Source organism: Ambystoma mexicanum, chromosome 4p (assembly GCF_040938575.1).
Source record: "Ambystoma mexicanum isolate Mex_15411 chromosome 4p, UKY_AmexF1_1, whole genome shotgun sequence".
Lineage (NCBI taxonomy): Eukaryota > Metazoa > Chordata > Amphibia > Caudata > Ambystomatidae > Ambystoma > Ambystoma mexicanum.
The window spans coordinates 319,663,530-319,685,963 of record NC_090927.1 but is presented as its reverse complement, the minus strand read 5'-3'; the positions used below and the strand labels follow the sequence as shown (position 1 = coordinate 319,685,963).

General features: G+C 45.4%; 1 protein-coding gene across 1 annotated transcript in view; it reads left to right on the top strand.

Annotated features, from left to right (window-relative positions):
- KLHL29 (kelch like family member 29) overlaps positions 1 to 22,434 on the top strand; it is a 1,453,205-nt gene that overhangs the window by 1,315,395 nt on the left and 115,376 nt on the right. The window contains exon 10 of the mRNA XM_069605880.1: positions 7,198 to 7,396. Coding sequence (XP_069461981.1) covers positions 7,198 to 7,396 — 199 coding nt within the window. The remainder of the gene's footprint in view (positions 1 to 7,197; positions 7,397 to 22,434) is intronic.

The window sequence follows — 22,434 nt, the reverse complement described above, 5'->3', positions numbered from 1 at the left end:
CCAATCAGGAGAGCCAGCAGACGAAGCCGACTCCCCACCAAGGCCCACACAAAGACCTTTTCCCTGTCTGGCCTGTCCAGCTGTGGACGATGTGCCGGCCTCAGCCCTTCCATCTGGATTTTCCGTCAACTGGGGTTTTCCTTTGTGCCCCCCCCTTTGTCATGCCAGCATGAAGATCTGTTCTCAGGTGGATGCTGCTGCAACTTGTTGTGTTAACACATTGCCCCTTGCTTTCCCCACTGCTGCCCTTCATCTTGGGGTGTGCCTACGCCTCTTGGGGTTCCCGCCAGGCACCTGCTTTCCATTTTAGCACACCTTTGTTTCCTCCTTTTAGCACTAACCCTGCACTTTTTCTTGGTGCCCCCCGCTTGATGTTGTTCTGAACTTCCCAGAGGTGCATGCCTTGTCCTTACTCCTGGAACACAGTTGTGATCACTGATGTTACTAGCGTATGAACACTCACTGTTTTCCCCCAATGCTGTAACTTTGTTGTACTGTTGGTGCTATCATGTGTTTTGGCTCTCATTCCCACTGTCTTCTTTTTCCCTGTTGCTCACCTCTTGTTTGCCTTTCTGCTGTTGTACTCAGCACCATTGTGATTGCTTCCTTTCTTGGGCATTCTCCTTCCTTCACACTGATGTAGCCCCCTTCACTTCAAGGTCACCATACCAAACTCTGCACCTGGCCCATTTGACCTCTAATGTGTTTAACCCCTCCTCCATATGTCGTGTTCTTATTCTCTATGCACCCTTCATAGGTTGTTCCTAGTACTATTTTGTGGGCCTGCATGCCAAGTCTGCAGTCACTCTTTCCCAATTGTCATATTGTTGCCTGCTTGCATGATAATGCCCCTCACTCAATGGGCAAGGCTTTTCCAGTCTGCAGTCACTCTTACCCAATTGTCATACTGTTGTTTGTTTACCTGATGTAGCCCCTCACTCACGAGGCAAGGCTTTTCCAGTTAGATTGTCCCAAACTCATGTCTGGTTTTCCCTATGCAATTTACCTTTCCTGTCCATGTACTTATTATTTGTATCATGTAGTGTAGCTCTCCCACATTCCCCTTAAGCCCCCCTTTAACTGCTTCTTCCCCCTTTCACCTTCCCCCTTTTTCATGTTCAGCACTTGCACGTTCTCAATCTACTTACAACCTAGTCAGACCATTGTGTTTGTTTTTCTGCCCTTCTCCTTCTTCTTGCACGTCCCCTCCTCCCTCTCTCCCCTGCTCTCTGGCTTTAGCAGCTGCACGTTCCGATTATTCAAGACCGTTTAAGAAAGTTTTTGTTTAGTTTCCTCTTCCCCACCCTCCCCCCTTGTCTTGATGTGCCTTGAAACACTGTGTTGTGCGCTTTACAAATGGCCAATGCATAAATAAATAAGGCTAGTTTATTATGTAATGTGGTTTGCTTCCAAGGCATTAATATACATAAAGAATTATTAACGCACATGAAATGCAAAGCTAAACTTTAATAAATATCATTATCCAATACACCTGGGAAGATGTGCGTTTGATCCTGGGCAAATCATTTATTGCACAGTGTCTAATCTGCAGCTCTGTAAGTGATTATGATTAATTTCATAGCTAATGTTAATATATCATGCTATTATCATGCTCATATATAATAATAGTGCAATTTAGGTATTTTGCACCATGACATTTTTTGCCACTTGGCTTACTTATGGCAACTTATTCTAAAGTCACTTCCATGGTGCCTCCAAGTATCAAAGACCGATGATGCTCCTTGGAATGTCTTTCCTGTGTAGTCACTTCTGTTGGTGCAATCCCTATACAAATGAGGTCTGGGTGTATTTTGCCCCAGAACGCATGGACAAAGCTCTAATAGATCAGTTTTCTGCATCTGTAATGATCCGACAGTGTGATTTTTGTTGTTGTGTTCAAATGCAATCTGCCACTAATGTTACCAACAAAGTAGATTGGGGCAGGGGTGGGCTATTTGGGGTGCAAATGAGACTGTATGGAATTGGGCGCACTGCATTTGGGGGCAAAGTAGCAGGACTTTTTTCGTGACTCGCCCCCCCCCCCTCCACATCTCGCAATGCTGAATACTCCCTTGGCTGGTCCAAGGCAGCATCTATATGCCTATGATGTCCACACATGTGTGCTTAAGGCTCTTAGGGATATTCAAAACTGAACACCTGATGCTCAGCTCTGAGGAAGCTGGCCAGGACGGTGGAAGTCTGTGTTCTGTGTGGATTTCACCAACGCAGAGGAGGGTCTTCTGCAGACTTTAGCGGGTCCCGTGATGACTAGGGTATGTGGTCAGTTTTGTTTTTAAAATCACAAAAGAGCCTCCAGCACCGACATGTGCAAGTTGTGGGTCAGGAAGGTCGTCTGGATGGGAGGTGGAAAGGGGGTGATGGAATGCAGCACACGAGTTTAAGGAGCCACCAGTTTGTACCAGCGAATGCAGCCCAAGTTGAGAGCAAGATATTAACTAAAAGCAATCCCTTACTACCCATGATCTGTAATAATCCATACAAAATGTGCTTAGGAAATATATTTTTAAAAAAATGTTCTTTCACTTATTCGTTTTTGCTATGCAATACTTAACAGCCTTTATCGTATCTAAGAAATATTCAGTAGATGGCAATTCAGATCGTACTTAGCTTTTCAATGGATTATTCATAGACAGCAGGCAGTATTTTTAACTCTGCATAATGCAATGGCCACAGTCATAACTAGTCTGCATTTAGCAGAAGGTCAACCGCTCCCTCCAGTACACAAAGCGGGCATAGATAAGCGTGATCTATATGTTGGTGTAGTAAGGGTCTGGGCCAGAATGCTTGTTGCTCTTTAACTCCAGGTAAACCAAAATCATGTGCATGTCACCCAATGTACCCATCAATTGTTCCAACTTCACACATACATTCAAATACTCTACACACACACACCATAATATAACCCATGTTGGCAAATCCAATAGTTTTGGCTTTCACTGTTGTTGTTTTCATTTCAAATGTATTGGCACCTGGATGCAAAGAGGAGAGTGCACATGTCAAGGAAGGATGTGAGAAGGGATGCTGGTGGGCAGGAGAATGAGAATGGAAATAGAGCAAGGGAAGAAGCCATTGAAAGAGGGTGCCTGTCATTCCTAGTATTAATAGGGTAAACAGCGGTCCTGTCCATCCACTGCTTGATGCCCTTCATGCTGGGTTGCTCGGCCACCATGGCAATTCGACCCTGAAATTAGTGAAAGTAAAAAATGCACATGGTAATTGCAAGAAATGGTGCTTTGGTTGGCCAGAGGAAAGCCTCTAAAAATTCACAAAGGTAAATGTGTCAAACAGGGAGGAATACATTAACACTTAAGCTTTGGGAGTCACCTTGAAAAGTCAGGAGTCTTTCTGAAAAGTCCTGAAGCAGTATATTGTTGAATTCAGGGTCAGATTAGGATTAACTGTACGCCCGGGTGCCAAACAAACATGTCCCATATGCGAGAAAAGAAATGTGTAACATTTGGCAACAAACTGTTTAATTAGTTCCCGTAGGAGCATATTTTGGATCTGTGTGACAAATGGTAACTTCTAGCAAACTCAACCAGTAACATTGTTCAAAGTCACAAACACCTCTGTGTGCTAAATTATCAAAGTGGCTTGTGTTTGCCAACAACACTGATCTGTCGAGCTGGCTGTTAAGGCATTGGTCTACGGCCCTATCGACCAGACAAAGTCCATCTTAGTAACACTACTAAGGTCATATTTCCACCACTCTGTTTCCTTTTCACAACTGTTTCATTAAATAATACATCTTTTATAACATCTTTTATACCAGACACCATTCTCTAAGCGCTGGACCAGGATTCAAACAGGTGTTGCTCTGTGTTGTCTTGCTTCCAAAACAAGCGCATTGCCCCTGAGCTATCCTCCTGGCCCTTTGAAGGGCATATCTTGCAAAGGAGCAATACACATATACCAACACATCGATTCACTTTTTTCTACTAGATTGCACCAACAAATAATAACTGTAAAGAAGTATCCATTGAATTAAAGTGTTAACTTAAATGCAGCCTGCACGCAACAGTTGGAAAACACGCCCAAACAATATGTGCAATGTTTTGCAGCCATAAAAAAACATAACTGAACAGGCCTGAGATGAACGTTTCAAGTACCAGAAAATAACCTGCAACTCTTATTGAAATTGGGAAATGCTTAATCTGAGGAGAGCAAGAGCAGCAATTTCCAGTTATAGAAAGAAACACAGATTTGCCTTTTCTGCTTCTGTTTATGTTCATTTTCTTTTACAGAAATAAAGAGTCAGGATTAGGTACCCTACTTGTGTTTAGAATATGGACTGTTGATAAGAGTTTGATAAGCGACTGCGATATGACCTCTGGTGTTTTATGAAAATAGGCACATTGAAAGCCGCAATTGTGACTGAAACCAGATTTAAATGGAGCCAGCACTGAATTCTGACATATCTGAATCTTGTCAGCCCACAAGGACTCTAACCCCCAACATACAGGATGGGAGGACAGATCATTTCCCTTCCCAGGCTAATATACTCTTTGAAGCTTGGCCACTTCAGATAAGGTTCATCCTGTAAATAGGAGATGCAAACCAGACAATGCTATGAAGGTTGTTTTACCACTTGCCCTGTGTGTATGTAGGAGTGAACAATTTTGAATGAATTGGTGGTCCTGCTCAGTTCAAATCTAATAGAACCATCTCACAGGCCTTCCTGAATGAAATAATGTTAACACTTGTCAGGACTACATGTCTGGAAACCTCTCAAGAGGAGACAGAATTAACACCATAAAACCACATATATTCAAATTACAAAGTCTTTTATCAACATTCAGGCCCTGAGCCATACATAACATATGAGCCAGGCATGAGTCAACAAGAGCAGATTTCCAACCCCGACTCAACATAAAATAAATACCATGCTCTTAGTTTTGTATCTCAGCCGAACAACTGCAATTATAATGCAATGTATTTGTATAAGGGAACAGACCCCTTAAATGACAGTGTTGATCAGAGTGCTATTAGGACTATAGGGAATTAGGGGCACTGCCCCAGAATTGAATCGAGCAAATCATTGATAATAGGATGCTTTGAACCAGTATCAGGGCCTACAGCTGGAAGAAGGAAAACACCAATAAACTCATACTAACGACCAGAAAGAAGTGCAGAGCCACTGTCTGCTTAAGGACTTTGCATAATTAGTAATAGGTGAGAAACTGTTCATTGTGGATTCAATTTGAACTTTTAAATCAGGGTAAAGAGTAGAGCCAGCTTAGGTTTTTCTGGCAAAGAATCCCCGAATGTATTGAGTAATTTCATATGTGTGATATAGGCCTTAGAACCCGAGAAGTTATTTTATAAGAAAGTTGGTGCAAATTATGCCATTGGAATATGATTTTTATTTAGACGTGCAAACACAAATGTAAAGGCTGTTAGGTTAACCACGTGCAGTACTTAACACAGAGGGATGTATCTGGACAAGAACAAGGCTTCAGGTTGAGAAGCTCACTTTTCATGAATTTCAAGTTGACTTTGGGTGATCCTGACGAAGACCCTATTCATAAAGCAATGATAGGACTTGGTTGCCAGATTTATTCGGGCCAGCACCTATTAATAGCTGATGGCAAAAACTAATGTCTGTGAGGAAAAGAGGGATTGCCCTGATGGGATAAAGCCTACAACCAATGGTTAAATGTATTATACCTTGAAAATAATTCCCAAACGGTGGCGCTCCTTTATAGGTATTTTATTCACAAAAGGGAATATTTTGAAATTATATAGTCATGAATCCACAAAAATAACACTATCAAATATAGTTGATAAGAATGTATATATTCCTTGTGCATAATGGTTAAGGGGCTTGTTCAAGGCTGAACTAACTGTACTTAATATGATTGATTCTTTGTGTATACGCGTGATACTAGCTTTCAAGTTTCAACATATTATTGGTGAGATACCGGTTTGGGTAATGGAAGAATAAGGAATTAATCATTAGAATATGCATGCGAGACTGAGGACAATAATATGGTTCTTTAAACTGGAAAGGCAGTCTCACATATATAAACAAAGAATCAATCATATTAGTTCAGCCTTGAAAAAGCCCATAAGTGTGTGAAACTGTTGTCCAGGCAGTTGGCAGATAACTGAAAATTGGTAATTAGTTATAGCACATGTTGTGCCCAGTGATTTTTGGTTTTGTGCACTGAGAGATTGGTTTATTTTGGAATTTGAGACAGGAAATATTTCCTAGGAAGTCACCTCACTAACCAATATGCACAAGGAATATCTACATTGTGATTAACTATATCACATTGTGTTCTTTTTGTGGCTTCATCACTATTTAATTTCAAAAAATGCATTTTTGTGCATAAATTAACCATAGTGGAGCACCGTTTGGGATTTATTTTCTCACTATTCATAAAGTTGTCCTTTTCTATAGTCAAAAAGTGCTGATGTGAGATTAACACATCTGTAAAATCTGAAAAACGCAAGTGATTGTTTAAAGGATTCTTTCCTCGGATTAATGTAAAACGAGCTTTTCGCTGTAGTGTTCTCCTCTTGTACAGCAAATGCAGCATCGGTGCAAAGTCTTCTCTAATTGCTTTATTTTACATTTATCGTGGTTACTTTCCTTGGCATCCCAGGGATTATCTGGTTTCATTTTAGGAAGCATCAATTTGTTAGAAGCAATATGAGGTTAAGACCTTGAAACACTAGGATTACTGCACAATTGAAAATTGTTAATGAGTTATAGCACATGTTTTGCCCAATGAGACTTGGTGCTTGGTGGCAGCTGGGGAAGTTAGAAACATGTCTGACCATTGCCTCTTGGTTAGGGAGCTTTGGTTTACTAACATCAATAAGTACTGTTCTCTCTAGCCTTCTCCTCACAGCTCACACATGAGTGGATCCCTGCTCACACAGATCCCCTGTAAATATGCCCCATAGCAGGCACGTTTTCTAAGCAGAAGCAGCTGTCCATTTTCTTCGAGAGTTGGACCCCATGCCGCCACCCTGTATTGGTATAACTGGACATGTGGCATGCAGAATCCAACGCTTCTTAAACTCTGTGCTTGCTGGGAGACATGTGTTTCTTTTCTCTCTGAAGGCCAGCAAGCTGCTTAGCTGAGGACTTGTTAATGTCAGAAGAAGGAAAGAGAAGGAACTGTTGAAATATTGCAACGCAGTGACTGCATGCTCTTTTCCTTGCAGCACGTGACCGAGTTGCTGGCAGTGGTCCGTCTCCCCTTCATCCATCCCAGTTATCTGCTAAATGTCGTGGACAATGAGGAGCTGATAAAGTCTTCAGAAGCTTGCCGAGATCTCGTCAATGAGGCGAAGCGCTATCACATGCTCCCGCACGCCCGACAGGAGATGCAGACGCCAAGGACCCGGCCACGGCTGTCAGCAGGTACAAAAAAACAACAAACAGCTGTGATTTCGCCCACCCTGAAACTGCAGATAAGGCTGTTGTGTTGTCGCGCCTTTTTGCTTTCACATTGAAAATCTTTCCCTTGCAGCAAATGTGCATTTCATTTGTATGTTTTGTTGAATTTCAGTGCATGAAAGAGAAAGGCAATGTAACAGGCCTTTCCACAAATGAATGGTGAGGTCATGACCTTAATCAAGGATCCCTTTTGCCCGGGTGGAGGGATCTTAAGTGCTGCCTCTCACATGTGGCCAGCCTGCACTTTTCATTTCGAATCCGGCAGGGCGGTTGCTTCAGCTTTTCCTTCTTTGAAGGTCGATCATTTGACAACTATTATTTGGGGTTATAAAACACTTATTTTAACAGCACTTAGAAATGGGGAAAATCATACACCTAGTGCTACATGGAAACAAATGAATCCATCAATGGTACTTTTCTAGCCCAAAAATATGATGGGGTCTATTTGCAGTACTGTTCTCTCTAGCCTTCTCCTCACAGCTCACACATGAGTGGATCCCTGCTCACACAGATCCCCTGTAAATATGCCCCATAGCAGGCACGTTTTCTAAGCAGAAGCAGCTGTCCATTTTCTTCGAGAGTTGGACCCCATGCCGCCACCCTGTATTGGTATAACTGGACATGTGGCATGCAGAATCCAACGCTTCTTAAACTATCCATCAACAAATGAATCCATCAATCGTACTTTTCTAGCCCAAAAATATGATGGGGTCTATTTGCAAATATTTTACGCTTGGTAACTCTGATTTACCCTTGGCTCAGTAGGCTTTTTTTTAATAAAGCATGAGGATCAAGTGAAAAGATCACAGATACAAAGGGGCCATTTCACAAATAATTATCTCTGATTTAGTCTTGACTTAAATCTGAGGAGGGTTATTTAAATTCCAGACGTTATGAAGACTAATTATAAATTATAAACTAGGAGAAAGTTAAAGTTACTTGTAATAACTTAATTGGCAATTAAGACATTGGCAGCCACTTTTTTCTTGTTGTTACCATGGGTGAACTACCTGGATCATGATCTAGATCATGGTTGTCCAACTCCAAGACTCGAGGGCAAGGATCCTTACGAGTTTTCCGGATATCACTAATTAATATTAATGAACAAACATTTGCATACATTTAGAATCGTTGTATGCAAATGTATCTCATGAATATTTAAGGCTATCCTGAAAACCCGACATGGATCCGGTCCTCGAGGCCGGGAGTTGGACAACCCTGATCTAGATCAAAGACCGCATAGACAATGGGCCTCATTACGACCCTGGCGCTAAGTGAAAAACGATAGCGGTAAATGGTTACCGCCATCGTTTTCCGCCAGGTCCGATCATGACCCGTGACCGTTAACTACGAAGCCAATAGCGGCATCGTAGTTAACGCTGCCGCTAACTGCGCTAAGGGTGCGCGCACGCGACCGCCCACACCGTACTTAGCGCCATGGCGGAAAGGTACGCAAATGCCGACCCAAGCGGACATGCACCTAACGCCATCACCCAGGCCGTTAAGTACCTTACCGCCATGGTGCAAATAACGCCATCGCGAACCAACCGTAAAGGGCCATGTTAAGTGAATGCAGCTGCCACAGGTGCACAGAAACAGCACAGGTGAAGGCAATACAGACTCAGGGGAGTACAAAAAGAGCACACCCCACCCCTTCCCACACCCAGTCACACTCCACAATGATACCAATACGAATAGCAATGTTGGGGCTGGAGGACCTGATAGCAATGCATGTGCTACAACAGCAACAACAACAACAGGCAGCACAGAGGAGACGCAGGAGGAGAAGGAGGGCAAGGCAGGCCCAGCAAGCCCCACCAGCACAGCCAGTGCCACCACGCAGGCAGCCCCCAATCCCACGCATCAGAGCCAATCCATTCAACCTCACTGCTGAGCAGATCCACACCCTGTACCGTTTGGACCGGGACACCATCACCGCCATCGTAGACATGACACACAACGACATTGTCAGCATGATAGAAAGTCCAACCGCCATCCCCCCCCTACTGAAGGTAGTGGCCGTACTCCACTTCCTGGCCACAGGCACCTACCAGCACACAGTGGGGCACCTGCATGGCATCTCACAACCATTATTCTCACGAACACTCATCCAAGTGCTCGATGCCCTCCTCAAGCACACAGACGACCACATCTCATTACCACGGACTGCCCAGGAGATTGCAAACACCAAAGTGGGTTTCCATGCACTAGCCAGCATACCCGGTTGCATTGGTGCCATCGACTGCACCCATGTGGAATTGGTGGTTCCACGTGCCATGGAGGTACCGTACCGCAACCGGAAACAGTTCCACTCAATCAACATGCAAATGGTCTGTGACTCCAACAAGATCATCACACATTGTTGTGCCCGATTCCCCGGATCAACCCATGATTCCATGGTCCTGAGGAACTCCACAATACCACGCTACATGGAGCGACATGCAGGCCCAAGATCCTGGCTACTCGGTGAGTGCAATGTCATGGAAGTGGGCAGGTGAATGACGTACCAGGGGGGGGATGATGCATACTCCACCTGGCAGAAACGGGGGGGGATGATGCATACTCCACCTGGCAGAAAGGGGGGGGGGGTGATGCATACTCCACCTGGCAGAAAGGGGGGGGGGATGATGCATACTCCACCTGGCAGAAAGGGGGGGGGTGATGCATACTCCACCTGGCAGAAAGGGGGGGGATGATGCATACTCCACCTGGCAGAAAGGGGGGGGGTGATGCATACTCCACCTGGCAGAAAGGTGGGGGGTGATGCATACTCCACCTGGCAGAAAGGGGGGGGGGATGATGCATACTCCACCTGGCAGAAAGGGGGGGATGATGCATACTCCACCTGGCTGTGAGTAACACAGGGAACGGAGACAGAGGAAGGGCACTCACAATGCACACAACCCCTCTGCATACATTGGGTGATGGCATGCAAAACAGGCCATGGGGGCCATGAGCACATACTGGTTGCATTGTGTGAATCAATTAGTGCATGTAGAAGTGAGCCAAAGTAACAGTTGGATGCGAGCCATGGTGGAACATCATGTTCCTGATCAGACAACATGACTGACACATACATTCTTGCCTACATACAGGTGATGCAGCCTATCCCCTGAAGAGGTGGCTCCTCACACCAGTCCGGAACCCGCAGAACCAGCACGAGGAGGACTTCAACCGTGCACATACACGTACTCGTGTGGTCATAGAGCAGACATTCGGCCTCTTGAAGGCACGGTTCCGAAGCCTCAGCAGGTCTGGTGGGGCACTCCTGTATGGCCATGAGAAGGTGGCAAAGATCGTCATGGCATGTGTCATGCTACACAATATGTGCGTCAGACGGAATGTGCCCCTGCCCCCTGACGCAGAACTGCAACCACCTGACGATGAGGATGAGGAGGGTGCAGATGGGGCGGCACCCCATGGAGGAGGCGAAGCACAGGAGGGGCGTGCCATGCGCCAAAGTATCATCGACCACTGCTTCTAGCACACACGGCTGGTGTTTATCGCATGGAGACTGCACTTGGGGCACTGTGTGTCCCTGGGACATGCACACTGTGGACTGTACACCAATAAAGCACACATACGCAATGAAAATGTCCACACATTTCTTTTTTGGGAAAGAAAAAAGTGTATTGAAACTATGAACTGTCGTGTCACACCCCCTCCCACCTCCCCCCTGCACACCCCAACACACCCCCTCCCACCTCCCCCCTGCACACCCCAACACACCCCCTCCTACCTCCCCCCTGCACACCCCAACACACCCCCTCCCACCTCCCCCCTGCACACCCCAACACACCCCCTCCCACCTCCCCCCTGCACACCCCAACACACCCCATGCAGGTGTCAACAGATGCCTGTGACAGTGGCCACAGGCCGTCACAAGCCCCCTCTCCCGGCCCCCGGGGCACCCCTGGCTGTGGAGCGCAGGTTACGACCGGAACGTCGCACGGGGCTGCTCTGCGCAGAACTGGCAGTGGAGGATGTCCCTGGCTGCCCCTGTGCATGCACGTCCTGTTGTGTGTGGGTAAGGCCAGTGACCGCACGACGCAAGGCCGCAAGTTCTGCACAGATGTCCCTGGACATGGCCTGCATGGCATCCCTCAGGGTGGCAGTGCTCTGCGCCACTTCGGCCCTTAGGGTCTCCGTGGCCTGTTCAATGCTAGACCTAGCCCCCACACATTCCGCAGCATGCTCATCCAGCATTGCGGACAGTTGATGCTGCCGTTGAGTGATGTCCTGGAGGGACTGCTGGCCGTGCTGGCCCATGGCCAGTGCTGGTGGAGTGATGGTGGGGCTGCTCCCCTCCTGTGGAGTGTGGACAGGGCATGGGGTGGATGGCCACTCCTCTACCTCTGTGTGCCCCTGTGAGTGACCCTCATGGGGGCTGGCGTCTGAGAAACAGGGGGAATGTAGCAGGTCAGTGGGGCTTCTGACCTCGTGCTCCATGTCCGAGTCTGAACATGCAGCTGTTGCAGCTGTCTCCCCGATGTTGCTGCTGGCCGCTGATCCCCTGCCTCCTGTGGCAGGCATTGTCGGTGGAGGTGGAGCAGCTGCTGCTGGCCTGCTGCCGACAGGGGTGCTTGCCGGTGGGACCTCCGGTATGCCTGCAGTGGGACCTGCTTGTTGTGGGGTCTGCCTCACTGCAGCTGAGGTTGAGGGTGCAGGGACGTTGTTGATGGCCTTCTTGGCCCTCTTTGGCGCAGGGGTGTCCTGGTCCTCTGGGTGTGAATCTGTGCCTGTGGTGGAGCAAAGGAGGGAGGGCGTTATTGATGGGTCTGCGGACTTTGGAATGAAATGTTTGACATTATTGTGGTCAGTGGATGAGGAAGATTTCAGGCAGTGCCATGCAGGTTGTCTCCTTTTAGTGTGGAATGTGGATGCAGGTATGCGGGTGCCAGCAGTGTATGCAGGGTGGTGCTCGCATGTGGCTATGGGCAGTGTTGATATGTGTTGCATTTACACTCTAGGGCAACCTTGTGCTACACATGATTGGACTGCTGTGACTATGGCATGTCTTGTTTGAGGCACCTACCTTCATCGCCTGATGTCAGAGCTCCCCTTTCCATCCCTCCGACGCCTTCAATGGACTCCATGCCAATCGTGGTTGCACAGATCTCCTCCCACGGTTGGAGTTTCAGGGGGGATTCCGACCCTCCACCGGTACCCAGGGCAAGGTTGCGGTTTGCTGAGATGACGGCTCTGACCCGTATGCGTAGGTCATCCCAGCGCTTCCTGCACTGCTGTGGGGTGCGGGGTACGGTCCCCACCGCGCTGACGCGCTCAGCCACCAGGGCCCAGATGGCCTTCTTTTTCCCGATCGCTGTCCTGGTCATGTCCGGGGAGAAAACGACACCTGCGTTGTCTTGCAGGGTCTCCGCAAGCATGCAGAGTTCCTCCCGGCTGAATCTCTCCTGGCGCTGGCGGTCACATGCCTTTTTCACACATTTAGGCATTTTCGGGTACTTGGTAGGGTGGGTGATTGGTTGGGACAGGTGTCAGGGTTGGGTCTGGTGTTGTTTGGTAGGATGGCGATGGATTGTGTTTTTCAAGATGGCCGACGGGCTGTTTCCCGTTCCGGCGCGATGACGCTATTTCCGGTTCGACTTTTTACGGCCGCCGCTAATTACGGCCGCCGCTACTTACGGTGCCCGCTACTTACGGTGGCCGCTACTTACGGTGGCGTAAGTGCACTTTGCTCGCTTAACGATGCCGGTAGGGGCCTTTTCCGCCATGGCGTTAATTGCATTACCGCCATGGCGTAATGCTCGTGCGCGATGGGTCGTAATGTGGCGCTCTTTACGCCATCGTCCCACGGCGTAAACGCTCATTACGCCATGGCGGTAATGACGGGCGATTACCGCCAGGGTCGTAATGAGGCCCAATATGTCTAACATTCAATTTATGTTAAAAAGATGTGCATATATTTGATGGACATTGAAAAGCTTCCCGCTTACATGGGCAGGTTCAATAAATGCTGCATCTAAATTGTTTAAAGAAAGTTTGGTTACAAAAGTGTTGGAATGGTCCAAATATTCCATCTCTGATAATCCAGTCTGTCTTTTGTGACGGAATAGGAACACTGCACATGTTTTAAATATCTCTCTTCTTATATAACAATATTGTTAAAGGCCAGATCTATGTTTGTACCTTTATGTTTGTCCGATGCAGTAGCTTCACCTGTTGTCACCACTAGAAGGAGCTGTTGCCTTAGGCTATAGAGACAATGCCAATTCACATAGCTTTGCCTGAGTCACCGCTAGAGGAAGCTGTAGGGTTAGGATATATGGTTGTCCTACTATGTTAATGAAAACCCGCACTTTGGCCCAGGCCTGTGCACTAGTTGGTTAATATTTAGCAGGCTACCGGGTTGCTCTCTGTTCTTCTTTCATGGACCTTACTTGTGTGTTTGGCTGTGTGGACACAACATCATGTTAAATATTTTGCGATCTCATATCATTCTCAATGGTGTCTTGCAAATATTGAGACCACTGCCTACAGACACAAGTGTCTGTGTCAAACCTTGAACAGTCAGGGAACTATCAACATTTTTACCTTCCAGTTGTGATATCAGAGGTGCATTTATCACCCTTGTTGTGTTATCTTTACAGTAACCTCAACTTATTAGTGCTATCTAAAAAGGATTTAGACAAGATAAATTGTGCTTATTTAAAGCATTTTAATAAGCATATAGATTATCAAAGTCCTCAAACAGAAAATAAACACAACGCAAAAACAATTTTGTTCTTACCACATCCTGAATCCAGATTCCTGATAACCCCTCTCGACATGTGTTTTCACCCATTGGGTCTTTATCAAGGCAAACAATGGACTTTAAATGTCAACAGTTATCAAACAAGACATGTTAAAAAATATATACCTCCAAAAGAAAGCATGTGGCCCCAATAAAGTTCCACTATGAGATACATGAACAACAATATATTGACATGTCCCAGAATATATCACGCGATAAGGATCCAGACAGACATCAAAGACACAAACAAGAAAACAAAAAAGAGATAAAAAAGAGGAACAGGGAAAAGAATGTTTTACAAAATACACTTACTTTTGTGCATGTCTTAAAGTGAAGGTTTGGGGCACCCTAAATTTAGGATAAGTATATGCATTTTGGTGCAATTGGATTTGTAAACTGGCATGACTATTTAGGAATTAGCTTTACAAATAATTTTACCTTGTTTAGGCAAAGTATAAAACAAGTGCATTCTTCAGTTCAGGCTAACTCAGGTTTATTTTGGCTCTCGGAAAATATGTGTAACTTTCCAATTGCTATCACAATTCAGACATATTGACTAAAACATTATCTGTAGCAAGGTGTCAGGCCACTGGGTGGAGATATGGGTATGGACCCCTTAGTGAGCACGGAAACCAACTATTTTACCCAACTCACTACCTGTGATTTCGAAACAATGCAAACATAAGCTTAGGACCAGTCTTGCTATGGAACATTTGATGAATCTGATGATGTCATCACTCCTTTCCTTGGCTTAGCATCGGCCCCTGCAGGCACAGTTGTAGTCTGGCAGTCCGGAAAGGGTGCTGGTACACTGCTACCAGCACCCTTATTTCCAGACCGCAAGGCTTGTAATGAGGCCCAATGACTTTTAATGAGACCAACAAAAATCACTTTGAGCTCACTGAAAGAAAACATGGAAGCCTGCAGGGAGCAATGTAGGAGCCGCCTATCGATGAAATGTGCCCCATCCAATGTCTTGAACTGTATATCAGCAAACTAACTGCCAGAGGCACTCTGTTTCTTTCTACTCTCAAAAGGAATTACAGCTGAAGAAGCAAAGCTTGACACAATCTTCTACACTAACCAACAGATAGGCAAAAACACACCAGGCAATATGATATCCACAATCAACAAAAAAGTGAAACCCTCCAAAATATGCCACCAGACACTTGCCATGACTACCTAGACACCCATGAAAGCATTACAATAACGGGGCACAGTAACTAATACTCTATCCTGGCCCGTCCAAAGCAACCAGAAAAATCAGTGGTCCACCCCCTTGCACAATGCTGGAAATGCAAACATAACGTTGCATGACAATATGCAACCACAATCACATCAGGATGACAAACAACACGGTTCGATCCTAATTCCCAATGTGGTAACCCATAATGCCACCACCAGGCTGCCTCCCTTGACAATTTCAGAACTGCAGGCTCAGTTTGCATGGTAGTGTGCAATTAAACCTGCAAAAATTCTCATTACTTTCTTTGTGTCCTCTATCCGCACTGCATTGTGTTTTCATGAAATCACTTAAAGATCACCTGAAAAATATGCAGTATTGTTTCTCTTTTTTATGCAAACTACATGACATAATAGCTTCATAGACCATGCCCCTGTGCCGTACCGGAGTTATGGGTCGCTAAACCTCATTAAATGCACTAGTTCTGCTTTGGCCTTTACCTCTGTCTTCTGGACCCATAATTCCCGGACGGCCTTCAGGCTAGGTCTATAAAGTTTAATGAAATTAGTGAGGACGTCTGACATTTATAGAATAACCTGGGATTCCATATCCCCCCAATTTCTACAAGAGACTTTTCTGGTATTTTTCAGCCGTCAACATAACCTTTGATGTTGATACTCCCCAGCATCAAGATCATGATCTTATCTTCCAGGAGCGGAAGTGGATGTTTAAGGTGCTGTTATCCCACACTTCTTGGCAAGGGTGATTGTGCTTGAGTTCGATGAGGCTGAGCTCCATAGGTCAATGGACAGGATGCACATCTGTGGCCCAGGGCAAGCTTCTCTCAATGACCATGAAGTGAGCACTGTTTTGCCATTCAAATGCTGTATGCTGGCACCATTCTGATACATTTTCAGCTTTGACTGCCCAGCACCTTTTGACGTTGTTTTACATAGGTGCACAGTTTTTTCCGACTGAACAGATTTGCTTGCCCTAAACTGCTGAGCTTTAATCAAGTCTATGCAAATAGGACGAGCATACTCGTCCTAGGCACTTAAAGGGTTAAAGGCAGGGGGAAGTGTCAGACTAGTTTCTGATACTTTTCAACCCATTGTCCCTTCCGGCCGGAAGACTACCATGGATAAGGCTTTGGAAGCAAAAGCTGTCCAGTGAAACTCTGTGACCGTCTTCCAAACTGTTTTACACCAATATGTCAGATCAGCAGGTTGAGCCGTCTTACTGAGTAGGGTACAAGTGATGGCAACATGATAAAGATCTCCAGCCCAAAGTGAGGCTTCAGGGAAAAACATGCTTTGCTTCAAAGAAAGAATTCTGTAAATTCATGCCACCCATTCTCAAGTGCCTTTAAGACTTCTCTTTTGTCATCAACCTTAACAGGGTAATCACACTTAGAAGTGCTGCAAGCTCCTTCATGAACACACATTAGGCCATTGGGCTTACTTTAACACTTATTCTGCTGGTCTGTCAACATGTAGGGACTCACGTGAAATGTGTTCCTTACAGAGGCCACAGTGTGCAAAACGCATAGCTTGAACGCTTAGCGCTGTCGCGCAGCATCATGTGCAGCGGCCTTCTGTGGCGTCCATTTTCCTTGCACTGTCCACAAATACGAATAATTTCTATGTAACGCCAACCCTCACATGGGCACTGAGGCTTGCGTCTGCTAGACTGGTCACTGCATGCACTAATCACACCATAGCCTATCTCAGCGCAGTTTCACCCTCAGCAACACGGTCCTAGCACCCGTTCAGAGCATGCATTCAACCCCACAGTACAGCTGCCAGCCACTACATATGGCAATCCACATCTAAGTCCCCGTGCATCCATCAACCAGAGCCCAGTCAATCACACTCTTGGGTGGTGCAATGTAGGTACCATCTAACACGGATCTACCTCCATGAACCTATACAACTGACAGCTGTGCTCCCTAATACAAATACCTTTGATTGAAATGAGTGCAATTCGAGATTGAGAACTGTCCCTAGCGCTACACTCATATCCGTCCAGGTGGGCAATCCTTATTTTAGTCCTGGGTGTCCCCCTGACCTTTAAAAACCAAACCCCTGCCGCACAAGGCTCCCCTTTGTGGCTCAGTGTGCCTGCGTGCCATGACCAGATTGCTCGCTGTACTCTGTAGCCAGCAGTATTTATGAATTGGGCCAGTAGTTTCTAAAGAAACAATTTCAGAAAGGCACGTTCTTTGACATATATTGATTGCCTATGCCAAATGCCTGTGGAAAACGAGCCCTCCAGTGTTAACACAACTTGTGTAATCGCAGCACTCACATCCGCCCACACTACAGAGAGCCAGTGCCTGCCTTTGCTGTGAAAGTGAACATAAGCGTGCAGCCTGGGGCTTACGGCTTGCCATCAAAGTCTTATCTCCAGGATTCTGTACCCGCTTTTAGTAGCTAAAGTATACGTCAGCCCTCCTTGCTAAGAGTCAAGTGAATTCCACTTTAAAGAAGACCGATACCTGGAATCGTGGTGCATATTTCTGCGAGTTTCTCTCTTGGGAACACTGAAACAGAAAAGGGCTCCTAAACGTTTACGATGCTGCAACTATGCACTTTACAAATGCGCGCACGCAGGAGCAGGCATCTCTCTGTTCCATGTATCCAACGAGGGAGACTATATTTATAACAAGAACAACGGACTGGAATCAATATTCTGTTGAGAAGCAGAATTCATGTGGTGGCAGCTTCTTTGAGGGGTCTTTCCATGTTCGGCAGTGTATCGGAGCTGCAGTAAAGGAAACACTATGAACATATTCTGGAAATTAAACTGGTACCCGTCATACAGGCCACCCAAAGGAAGGCGAGTGACACAAACTGCACGTGGGGTGCAAATGATGATTGTTGTGCACAGTAACATTGCTGTGTTATTTTACTCTAATGGTGCTAAATTGCAAAGGGCATTTTAAAAGAAATGTAATCCATGTTACCCCACAGCCATGAGCTGGATAACCTCGTGTATTTTCCACCAGTTGAGCAAAATAGCAAAGGATTTAAATGTAACACTGGTTCCCTGCTTTTAATCTTCCACACCTCCATCTGTTCGTGCACACCTTGGAGAGTCCTTATCCAGAAGTTCACAAAGGCGCCCCCTGTGTCTGGCTGCCCAGGACGTCACCTCTGAACCATCCGCTCTGCTGCTAACAGTGCAACCGGGCGATCAACCTCATAGTCCAGACTTGGCCTTTTCCTTCTCCGCCTTGATCTGCACATGCCCACACTTCAGAGGGCATTCATTGCATCTCCATGAGCAGGGCACTATTCGTCCAAGGGCACCCATGCATGACAGCGAGTCATGAACATCACATGATGTTTACAATGTGACTGCATTCCTCATGCTAGCCTTCCACATTACAATGGGGTTTCTCAGAGTTTCCTCTATGTGCTGCTGATCGCCTTTTGGAATCCCCATGCTGTTTACAGCAAAGGCTTATCTATTCTTGATTTTTTATTTGCATTTGTCTCTTCAAAACTGTTTTGCTCCCTGTATTACACCCAGTCTCCTTTCTCATGCTGCTACATCAACTGTACTTTCTCATTCACCCTGCCGCGCGGCCAGAGTGGAGAGGAAGGAACCCTCGAGCTTTCTTCTTGGCTATTCTTTATTATTCAGTCGTCACTTCCACATTTCCTCTCTTTTAATTATATCATGAACATTTGAAAAATGCAAAGCTTTCCATTTAGCTGATGTCAGTATAAGAGGTTATCGGGATCCCTCATAAAACTGAGGTAGAACAAAAAGAGAATTCAGAATGGGAGCCAGTATAGATGACCCAACGATGGAACAAAATGTTGTGCTAAAAGGTACACTCATACTTGACTCTGAAGGTACATCTCAGTTGTATAGTGATTGATTTTATTTCTATCGTGCTCGTACACAAGTGTTTCATGGCGCGACAAGGCAAGGGAGGGGAACAGGGGAGAAGAAAACAGCGATCTTACTAGGCCCAGTGACATTGAGAATGCGCAAGTGCATGGGAGAGGGGGGAGGGGAAAAGTGCATGGAAGGGGGAGAGGTGGAAAGTGCGAAGCAGAGGAGAAACAGATAAATAACACAAAATAAATAATAAAGGCAACAAACAGTGGTAATGCAGCCAGTAATGTGCAAGTGCTAGGTTTAAGGCAGCAGACAGGGTAGGTCTGATAAGTGCAGGAAGAAAAAGGGGGGGGCTGTATGGGTACAGATACAGACCCCAGTGCAAGGGGTGGCCCGGAGGCATTGCGGGAGGGTGGCAGGGTGAGCAGGTACCTGGGCCCAAAGGATAGAGGGTGGCCAGGTGCACGGTGCCAAGAGAGAAGAGATCAGCAGGGGAGAGCCGGAGCAAAGGGAGAAGAAAAGAGGAAGGTCTTGAGGTGCTTCCGGAACCGGAAATGGTTCTCCTCAAGTTTTAGAGTGGCAGGGAGTGGTGTATTCTTCTTAGATAGGCAGGTTAACACATTCTTATTAAGTATCAAGATAGCATTGAAGCAGCACCAAGCAGCCTATCCATCCACTCCCCCTCTCTGGTCTAACTGCTGCACTTAGAACATCCTCTCACCTCTCAGACTATCTGTGACATGACTAAACAGGTATACACAGGGTCCACTCACGAGTGGAATGCAACACAAATCCAGTGTTTTTTCTTATGTTAACGTTAATTACATTTTACACATATGCTTCTTTCTTGTGGAGGATGTTTCATGGGAAGGATAACAAAATGTAACACACTTGTACTTTTCTGGTTTTTGAGGCCCCATTTAGAAGGAGAGTTATTGGTTGGTTTACATTATTTCATCTTTGGTATTTTTAGTATATGCATTTTACCTTTATTGGTATCCGGTTATTCTTGTTTTCTCACAAGAAACATCCTGAAACCTTAGTGTTGGTATTTAACATGTATGTATACACACATACTTTGTGTATGTATACAAACGTAACTGTTTTAAAACAAAATTGTATAACTTTATTTAGTTTCTTTTCTTTTAATTACAAGTTTTATTATGGCATCTGTTTTCTTGAAAGTAGTGAATTGTGTTGATTGCACACGTTTTGAGATATGACCCCGTGCCATTTACAGCCTTGGTGCAGGTGACAATCTATAGGGCAGTTGCAAGGGTAATGGGTGATTGTGGTGAGGGCGAGTGTTGTATGGGTAATGATGTCAAGCAGGAGGAATGCAGGGGTAATTAGGGACTGTAATGAGGAGGAAGATGTGGGGCTAGTGAGGCAGTATGAGGGGTGAGGTGGTATTGAGGGACTGTGAAGGGGATAAGGAAAACATTGCTAATGAGGGACTTTGCAGATGATGACTGTAGCAGAGGTGATGAGGGGCTTTGAAGCTGGTGACCGATGCATTGGTAATGATGATCAGTGTAGGAGGGTAAAGTGGGTAAAATAAGGGATTTTGATGAGAGAGGTATGCAGATATAATGAGAGGCTGTGACGTGGATAAAAGATGCCCTTGTGATGAGGGAATGATGAGGGATGCACTGCTAATGATGGACTGTGGCAAGGAGGAGGGTTACAGGGGAATGAGGGACTGTTACGAGAATATGATTTGCAGGGGTAGTGAAAGAATGTGGCATGAATGAGGAATTTGGTGGTAGTGAAAGGGAAATAAGGGACTGTGATGGTTAGGGGTGTGGTGGTAATGAGGGACTGTGAAGAGGATGAAAGATGTAGTGGTAATGAGGGACTGTGATGAGGAAGAAGGCTGTAGTGATAATGAGGGGCTGCGACAAAGAAGAGTGTTGAAGGGATAATATGGGAATGTGACGAGGATGAGGGTTGCAGGAATAAGGAGTGACTAACTTGGAGGAGGGTTAGAGGGGTAATGAGGTACTTAGATGTGAATGTGTGTGGCAGTGATAATGAGGTTCTCTGAACAGGATAGGTAATGCAGGGATAATAAGGGGGTGTAACGATGATGGTTGCCGGGATAAGGAAGGACTATGACGAAGATGAGGTTTGTGATTGTAGTGAGGGACTGTGACAAAGATAAGGATTGCGTTGGTAAAGAAGGACTGTGAGGATTATGTGTGTTGCGGGGGAAACACAGGATTGTGATGAGAGTGGGGATACCAGGCTGAGGGTATTTAAATATTGCCATGAGGAGAGCAGATACCAGGTTTAGGGTACTGACACTTGTAGATAACATTTGCGTGTTCTTTTAGGATATTCAGTGTTTATCTTTTCCCTTTGCCCATATATGTTAGTAATATTAAACTTTATGAATGTTTGCCTACTGATGATTGCTTGTAATGTTACATGGGTGTTCGGTGTATTCATTTGTTTCTTGTAGTTCTAATGTTACTCTTTTCACTTATCCACTTGAGAGTTTTTTTTCTTCATAATTTTAGACATTACCATTTTTCTGTCTATATATAGGCTTCTGCATGTAAATGTGCTCTTTTTATTTGTATATTCCTGCTTGTTAGTGATATTTAACATTATGAACATTGTGCGCATATCAAAATTATAGATCCATTCGCTTTTTTTACAATGTCATATCTTGGGTTTGGCTGAAGCAAGTTTTCAATTTCTTTAAGCATACACAACTATACAGAATTGTATGTGAGAAAAGCCTCAAATATCAAAGACACCAATTTTAAGAAATTTGGTTCTTCACTTTCTTATGGAGATTTGGTTGGAAGAAACTGAAAACAGTTCCCCTTGTCATCAAAGTCTTATATCTTTTGATTAGGTGCATGTGAAATTGTATCTGTCAGGCTTAGTAGGATGCCAAATTTAAGATCCATCTACGGGCTGTAAAGTGATAGGGAAAAGTAGTTTCCCCTTTTAGCAAGCAGGATCAGGTGAGGTAACCTGGCACTCTGCAACTCTGGCTCTATGAATACAGTATACTGGATATTCACCTCCAGAGCAGAGCCACATGTTCAAAGCAATGCTGATATGCAAATGAGACCAAATGCACACCTTTACTTGAAAAAGAATCGTTGTCTTATAGGGCCATGCGATTTTATACATATCTTCTTCAATTTAAGACCGCTAGTTCTGAAGGCTGCATATCACTGCATACCCGTTTCACCT